Consider the following 9240-nt stretch of genomic DNA (forward strand, 5'->3'; position numbering starts at 1 on the left):
TGGGCTACAGAATAAACTATACGTACTTTCGAAATCGAATTCATCCCAGGACCTGTTTCCTATATCATGTGCGTAATGGGCAACGAGTTCTGACGGAAAGACGTAGTGCGAGGAGAACTATGTACATGCATATTATATAGTACAGTTGTATTGAGTATATTGTGGAATTTGAATATCAACATGTTCGCTGATTGTTATTATCCTTGTTATTCGGGTTTGTTTTTTTGTAATCACGGATTTTCTTTTTAGAACGCGACATTTCTGTTATTTCCCTTAGAAGCAGATGACGTTCATGCTTAGTCTTACTGAATTTACCTATCACGTTTTCTTTCAATATTCTCGGTGTAATAACTTTCTTCACTAGTTTTTTAATACAACGTATTTCACGCATTATATTAGCTATCGTTGGAAATGTTCCTGACATCATTAGATGTAAATCACAGCGCTACTTTATGAAGGTATGGCGTCCACATCTGCTTTCGGTTGCATGGGTATTTTACGAATAAAGAAAAAAAAGATGACACAATGATTGTGTTTATCGGAATGAAAGGGGAAGATTCAACATAGAGAATAACATACATTGGCTTATCTAGTGAAGCTTGGATATGGACTGGTACAGTAAACGGACTACTCGCTCTCTAAGGGGGCATCCTACTTTCGTACGTGTACCACCAAGTTATAGGGGAAATACCACCAACCCGAGCTAATAAGATGAACGCAAAATCTCAACATTTAAACTACTCTCTGCTAATATACATACTTTTGACTTATTTGATATCAGGAAAGATAATAAAGTGTCATTTTTTACGGAAATAGGTCAATTTTCCTAAAGTGAACCTGTAGGAAATAAGCTTTCTTCCCTTTTGGGGAGGGGGATTATCAATTTGTCAAACGCGAGATCTTAACTATATATAGGCACAACCACACATAACTGGAATATTTTGCGACAAAGGAAGACATGTCTATTGTTTTAAGTACTCAATCATGCTATTTTTAGAAATGTTAGTGATTTCAGGCTTGACTTACTGCTTAGTATTTAACACTTATTTTTAATGACTTTCACTGTAAATGATGTGGAAATACTTTCATTGAAAACTCAATTAACGAAAAGACAAGAGTGACGAAGTTACGAAATGGTGTTCAAAGAATTATGAAGTATATTGGGTTCATCATAGAAAAATCTTACCTGTTCTCAAGAGAGAAAATTCCATCATCAGTCTTAACATCAGCGCCAACAGCAAGATAAGAAGCGTTAACCGGGATGAGGTAAGATATTAATTGTAGTCAATAGATAATTTCGTCTGTGCTGATTGAATATTTATAATTTTACGCTTCAGTCTGTAATCAAAACATCGATAAACACATATACCTTACCTATTAGTCATTACAAAGATATTTGTAAACACCTGAGATGTTACGCAGTACTCGATTTACAGATTGGTGAACAATGAAATCGTAACAAAGAAACTTCATCGCTAGGCGTTAGATTATTGATGGCCTCCCAGCGGTTTAGATGTCTTTGCTCAACTGTTAAGAAAGGTTGGTAGTCGATCGATCGAGAGACAGAGAGCTGGGCTAGGCAATACAATCTTCAGGTAAGTTAATATCTGCAATGAAGGTACTTAATTAAAAAAAAAAAAAAAATCACGATAAAGAGACAGGAGAGATAAATTAATAGATGAATGTAATAAGTTTATAGCATCAATGAATAATTTAAATGACTACAATTTCTCATTTTCCCCTTCATTGTCAAATACTGTGGTTGCCTGATCTTCTTTACTATTAGCTATATATTTCTGTAATGTGAAATATTCTTTCAAATAATAAATTAGAGCATTTGGACTTAGGCTTTGGTGAAAACATTTTGTCTTTTACAAAAATAATTGTGAAATCTGACAAAATAATTATACAGAACAAAGAACATGGATGGCATTTTAAAGACAGTAGCCCACCCTTCTACCCCAATATCCACACAGTTAGTTATTTCGTCCTTCAAGGATTCGTCAGTAGAGTTGCGCTAGGGACAAAAAGTAAAAGAAAGTGCCGAGAATAAGGAAAGTTGAAATGAGCAAGAACAAATGTCATTGTATGATTTATTTAATATTAATTTCATATAATTTACTTGTGATAATTAAACAACAAAGCTAATAAATGAACTATAAGAACCAAAACTTCACACAAGTCCATGTCGCATAGCGAAGATAGACAATTCGCCAAGCAAGAAATGAACGCGTCAGTGCGACAAAATTACGTGAAAGTGATATATACTTTTGTCACATGGCCCATTGTCGCTCTTCTATAGAACTTGGATACAAATACATGATATGTATACTACTTTTTAATAGTGATATTACAAAAAAAGGTACTAAGAGGTATCCGAAGTCGATATTTGCTAAAATGACACGGAAGGTAGCAATGGGACATGCGAAATGATTTATCGTATTGTACGAAATATCTTAATAAATAAATAGGAACTTTTCTAGACAATAGCAAACATATAGGACATTTATATCTGCGATAAAGTATTTATTTACTTTCTTCAAAAACTAATGAGTTATTCATTATTTGGAAAACAAGGCAACACGATCCTGTTAAACTTTAAAAAAAAAAAAGGAGGGGGGGGGGGGGGGGGGGGGGGGTAATGACAAAGCAATTGCTTATACAGTAAAACAGTAAAATCTATTATAATGGTGTTCGTAAACCTAAATTGCACAATATAATTTCACAGTGTATTTTTTCAAATAAGGTTCATTTTAACAAAACTTTGCAATAAGCTGCAAGGTATTGGTTTTGAAGTTCCTTTTCATATTATTTATTATTTTCCGTTGCCATGCACTAGATATTATTTGTTTACTACATGTTATTTGTTTATTTATTTGTATTTTTGCAGCTCTATTCTAACGTTACTTTGCTAAGCATACAGAGGAATATGATGTTGAAGAATTTTGATTTTTTGTTTCTTTCAATTCCTTGCAACATACACAACGGTAAATTACTTGAAAACTACGCGAAGAAAGGCTAGATATTCCTTCAGGATCCCTTCTGCAAGTGACGCTACGGTTAACTGATAGAAAGAATTTAAAAATACAAATGCAAGATTCCAAATTGCGAACTATTTCACGCTACTGCATATCTATATCTGTTAAGACACACATGAGTCATATAGAGAATCAGAAATACAAAATATTGTAGGATCATTGCAAAACTCGAATCTTGGACTGTATACGGGACGCATACTCTACTGTCCATTGGTATTGTTAAACGGGGGACAAATATTATATGAGAGACCATAATTTGAACCTTTAAACTCCGAGCTATACGCCGACGACCCCAATAAGAAAGCATTTGATTTATCTAGCCATCGTCGTTCAGCCCAATGCCTTGCTCTCACTCAATGCATGGCTTTTGATGTATTGTGGTCGGTTTCTCACAGTTTTCTCGCAGACAAATGCGCCAGTATAAGTACAAGTATTGTCGTCCCATCTATATCTATACCATGTACCAATGCATAAACAGTCACTATCAACTGGTTGATTGTTCGGCTGATCTTTAGCCCAGTTCTGGTGTGTAATGTTCAACAATGAACCGGAAGTACTCCAGGTCCAGCTGCCTTCTTTATCGATGTCAGATCCACCAATCCAGGTTCGCTTTTCTACAAAAATAAGTCTTCAACTCGGTGTCACAGGTTTAGTACAAAACATGTTACATGTCATGGACTAAATATATTATAATCAAAAATAGGTAATTCCATCTTTTTGATCTTTCATTTTTTTTTTATTTGTGTTTGGTTTTGTTTGTTGGTTGGTTGGTTGTTTGTTTGTTGTAACTACACATTCATCACACATTTGTATCTGGTTGCTCTAACATATAAAAGCTAACGTATTTGTTAAACAACTTGCGAACTTTACCCTATCCAACCCGACAGGCCAAATATGATTTCCCTACCCAGGGACATATATAGACATGCTCATGCTCTACCATTGCGAAGTCGGGGTTGGACTAGATATGCATACTTACTAGTACATTTATTTTTGGTCCTAGACGACATCATACGTAATGAATCATAATGTTTGTTATACATTTTTGTTGTGAAATTAAAAGTAAAGAAGGATATGCATTCGTTAAATCACAACAGTTTGAAATCCCAATAATGAGCCATACATATTTCGACTGGATTTACGGGATATGTTAATAAGACAAGGACTATACGGTAAAACAAATCCCACATTTAAATTCAGTCGGGAGCCACCGGCAGGTTCCATAAACGATCTCGTTTCATTCGCAACGTCTCGGGGATATTTCCAGCAATCTTCGGAAATCAACTTCTGAAGATTGCCGGAAATTTTCCCGAGATTTTGCACCACCGAGATGTTTATTTTGAAGCGGGATCTCCTTGTAGCAGTTGGTGGCTACTTCGCATACGTTAGGCCCATTGCTTGCCATCCAGAGCGGTACAACCACATCAGCACAGGCTGCGATGAATCGGATAACGGCATATGTCTAGCAATATGTAATATCAAATATCTTCACACGGACTTCAACACACACTCACCCGATCACCTTCACACACACATGTCACGCACCCTCACATTTTCAGGAAGTGATGGATCAATCGATATTCGGCTTTTTTTAACTTTAGCATTTCGTTAGAAGCGCTTCAAATTCTGCATTGCGAATCCTAATACGTAACGATGAAATACTTTTGTTTAATGTCCTAGATATTTTATATACTTGTGACCATGTTAAATGATAGTTATACCAACAACTTACGTAAACTCTCCATTGAAACTTGCAGGAGAGTCATGACTATAGCTACATGTACGTACCAGTTCCTTTTTTAATAAGGTCTACTACAAAAACATCCTTCGGTTCAGTATCCAACTCGGCCAACTTGGCATCCAGTTTTTGACAGTATTCCTACAATGCGAGTATGGTGTAAAACGTCAAAATCAGATTCGTTCGTTTTTCGTACAAGCCCTGCCGATATATAATTACTTTGTTAAAGCATTACTCATATTCCTTTTTGAATTTTCTTCAAATTGTGCAAATGGAATAACCGGGAACCATTATTTAGAATAATTATAAGTTTAAAGCGGTTTTCCTACATCATAGCTGTATGTTCATGTGCATGTGCGTATCGAATGCTGACTTTGATAATTCGATGAGCGTGGGAAAATGTTTAGTTAGAAGTCTTTCAAGACCATAGAGATTGTTATTAATACACATGCATATTCAATAAATACTCATTTACAAATGTATCTTTAATTCATATAAATTTGTTTAATATTCAGTTTCCATTTAATACACTTTTGCTTACCTTTGAATCATGCCACGAGAGTTGTACATCAGGAATGAGAAAGCATGAAGTTTGAAACTTGTACCACCCACATGGACATCCGTCCTCTGTCACTGCAACACGACGTATATGTTGACAGTCAGAATACAACATATTCAGGTTAGGAATAAAATATGAAAAGAAAATTAAAACATTTGTTGTTGCAGATTAATCACGTTATTATTTCTATATCCACCTTTAATTAATATATGATTTGTTGTTTCTTTGCTTATATCTTAAATTACTGACGAAGCGTAGAAGAATACAGTTACAAAAATCAAACCACATTTCCGTATAAAATCAAAAGTCATTTCGAAAAACCCTAATTCTTAATTCCTATTTATTTACTTACGGTTCTCCGATACTCCACAAAACTGAATCATTAAGTACTAAGTGTGGTTTGTAATTTTATACTGTTTTTTATTCTGATATAATTAATTTCGCAGAATGCGGCTTTCTGATTGGTTGATATCTTTTTTCATACCACTATAATTATTTTTTCTTTGTTTTCATGGTAAATACTCAAACGTGATTGGTCGAAAAATTCTTTTCATTCTTCTATGAAAGAAATTTCGAGAATGACGCGAAAAATTTGACGTCACAATACGACAATTAATTTTAAGCGTTAATGTCAATTATTTAGTTTCATAGGGGTATGAAAAAAATTTCAAGGCTCCCTACATGGGCGCCAATGTGACGTCACAATACGACAATTAATTTTTTCATACCCCTATGAAACTGAAAAAAAATGACATCAATGCTTAAATAATGTATTGTTCATGTCTGTATCTCGTGAATGATTCTGATGAGATTCCCGAGAAGCCCCGCCGAGATTGTTTTTATTTAGCCGGAGTTTTGTCGTATCTACTCTTCAAATTATGATATGGCCATTGTACATATCTGTGTATTGCTACATTTGTTTAAACCACTTTGGACTGAAATATGCCGGTAAATGGAGTGATGATTTTACAACCAAAACAATTTTTATTGACTCTATGTAAGACTGATCTTTTCTCTACTTTTCGTTTTTTTTCTCTTTTTCTTGGAAAATCTGCATAGAAAATCTAAGAAAGTTGTCAGAAGAACTTCCTGAGAAATAGCGATAGCAATCTTTAACTGACAATATACAAAATCGCCAACTGTCAGCTATTGTGTTTTCTCGATATGACTCAAAATTAAATGTGTACGCTTATGGTTTACGGGAATTCTACATGTGAAGTTTGAGAATATCTTTTCAGTGCTTCTCAAGAAATAGCGATAACACATTTTAGCTGTCTAAACCTAAAATGGCATCCTGGCGGCCATTTTGTTCTGACAATCTGACGATGAAGGCTTACATAAATATATATTCAAAGAGAATTAAAAATCTATCTTCAGAAGCCTAAGAGAATCATACGGCACTAATAGGAGTCAAGGGTAAAGTACTGATTAAGTTTTAGAAAGCAACTTTTCAGCAATTCTCCAGAAATAGTGAGAATTGTTTGTGGACGGGCGACGGACAAAGATCAACTTCAAAAGCCCACCATTCGATGATTATGGGCTGAATGAGTCCGGGAAATTTTTTAAAATGTACAGAAATAAAAAGAAATGTTCAACAATATGAAGAATTTTCTGCTGCAGGAACATCCTCCATGATAATGGGGTCAAAATTAAGTAATGTCTCGTTCTCAAAATAAAAAATTGAGACAGTTGTAACGAAAACAAGATGCACTGATAAATCAACAAATCTAAACCTTCATGATGCAAATATACTATAATTATTGTGCAAAAGGAAATATATCCTCTACGGATGTTCAGCAAAAACAAACACAATTACGGGATTTAAATCAACTAACAAGGATTCCAAAAAGATGACGAAATCCCAGATTTGTATCCCTTCCACTTCCGGTGACGTACGCACTCAGACGTGGTTACTGTGTAGGAGATGAAGCAGCATCCGTCCGTCATTAAACAGTGACTCATACAGACAAAAAGGCTTGATGTTATTGATGTGTTGAACTCGGAATCAGAGTTAGGCAGGTAGTTCCGGAGCGAACTGAATTCTTCCCAGTAACTCTCAAAGCACCACATATATCTAACCATCACATAGATAAGAAAACCTGCAAAAGCATGAAAAATATATATACAATGTAAACAGTACAATTAGTACAATATGCTGATTTTGACATTTTCAGTGTAATTCCCCATCCACCCTATCCAGAAGAATGACATACTTCTTGATGATCTATCACTGCGAGAAATGGATACATGATTTTACTAGTTTATTTTATTTATTTTTTTGAAAAAAAGAGATATGGCATTTTTCATCCTCATTTTGAAATAATTGAGAAAATAAGCATAGAAAGGCAACAAACCAAATGGTTATTTTTTGCCAGACATATTGTATTACTTTTCAACATTTTTCTCTTCAGTTTTTATACACTTTTGCCAGAGGTGTTTAAGGGCCTCAATGTCACTTTTAAAGAACTCCTTTTCTTGGCTGTTCAGACAGTCATCCCCTGCATGAATGACGTCATTATCGGACTGAAAGTGGGTGCCTGAAATAGCTGTTTTCAGTTTTGGAAATAGGTGAAAGTCTGAGGGAACAAGATCAGTTGAATAAAGCTGATGTTCAATTAATTCAAAAAGCCACAATCATGAAAGACAGTCATGGCAATGACAGACTTGTGGACATGAGCATTGTCCTGATGGAATAACACCCCTTTAGTGAGCTTTCATCGATTGTGACAAATCCTCAAAGAGGCTAAGATTAGCACGCGATAATGTGCGCCTGGTGTGCTTCTGATCAACTGTCAGAAGTCTTGGTACCCATCGGGCCGAACGAACACTATCTCATTACAGGATCCTAAGTCAGAATGGAATGTACTCTTTCGTGTGGAATACCAAATCTACTGGCTATATATCTTTCTGTGACTCGTCTGTCAGTCATAACAATATCATAAACTTTATTGACCATTTCTGGGATTGCAACATTGACAGGCCTTCCAAGGCGGGGTCATCCTCAAGGCTCTGTCCGCCATGCTTAAATTCCGTCACCCACCTTTTCACTGTAGCATATGAAGGGACATCTTTGCCTAGTGTTGATACCATATCATTATGAATATCCGTATGCGTTAAATTCTGTACGCAGATATTGGATCACTGTTCTTTTACCGATTTTGTTCATTTTGCAAAAGCTGTTTGTCGTGTTTACTTTAGAGTGCTACCTCGTCGATATAAACTATCCAAATGAGACCAGTCCTTGGGTACACGGCCCTATATAGTCAGAGAAAATAGGACTTAAAGTGAACATCCTTGAGTACCTCAAGGCTCACAACATATCAATTATCCTCGTGTGTGGTCATGATCTATCACCCTTTTTGATATCAATTGAGATTACATGGAATGTGTCACCAATAGGCACGCTTTACAGTTCCAAGACGGTTCTTGTTTTGGTTTAATCCTGTTTCTCCCAAAACTGAAAATCTAGGTAAATTTTTTGGGAGAAACAGGATTTGTTTACACAGGGGTCTAATTATTAAGTTAACACAGAAGGTAATTATCTCTCTCATTCATATATTGCAGAATCCAGGTAAATAAGGTAAATACAGGTAGATAGGTGATATAACTACAAAAACTTTTTAAAAAAATAATGCATTTATATTACACACATATATGTACTTTTTACTGATGATATGATTTACTTGTACAATGGATAACTAATAAGCACTATATATTATCTTCAAAATACAATATAATAAGCACCACATTTACATTGATACATACATTACAAATGAGCACTATTTATATCATAAATAAACCAATAGTTTACTCTTTCTGTATACTATTTGTACTGTATTACAAAAGATGAAGCAAGGATGATGTATTATTAACAGAACTATGTGTATTTAGGAGTGAATCTGAAA

The 9240-nt window shown here is 35.0% G+C and overlaps 1 protein-coding gene across 1 annotated transcript; it reads right to left on the reverse strand.

The window, feature by feature from the left end:
• Positions 1-2651: 2651 nt before the first annotated feature.
• LOC117344210 (perlucin-like protein) lies at positions 2652-7370 on the reverse strand. Its single transcript, XM_033906874.1, has 4 exons — positions 7171-7370; positions 5318-5409; positions 4827-4917; positions 2652-3652 (listed from the first exon to the last, which is right to left on the reverse strand). The coding sequence occupies exons 1-4, from the start codon at positions 7295-7297 to the stop codon at positions 3369-3371; spliced, it is 594 nt and encodes a 197-aa protein (XP_033762765.1). The 5' UTR covers positions 7298-7370; the 3' UTR covers positions 2652-3368.
• Positions 7371-9240: the final 1870 nt, after the last annotated feature.

This window comes from Pecten maximus, chromosome 15, assembly GCF_902652985.1.
Source record: "Pecten maximus chromosome 15, xPecMax1.1, whole genome shotgun sequence".
In the NCBI taxonomy this organism is placed as follows: Eukaryota; Metazoa; Mollusca; class Bivalvia; order Pectinida; family Pectinidae; genus Pecten; species Pecten maximus.

Excerpts from the sequence above, each read along its gene's own strand:
- LOC117344210 (XM_033906874.1), bottom strand. The coding sequence starts at position 7,297 with ATGAGTCACTGTTTAATGACGGACGGATGCTGCTTCATCTCCTACACA. Across the intron at positions 4,918-5,317 it reads TCTCGTGGCATGATTCAAAG|GAATACTGTCAAAAACTGGA; the intron begins GTAAGCAAAAGT and ends CTCGCATTGTAG. Across the intron at positions 3,653-4,826 it reads CCTTATTAAAAAAGGAACTG|AAAAGCGAACCTGGATTGGT; the intron begins GTACGTACATGT and ends TTATTTTTGTAG.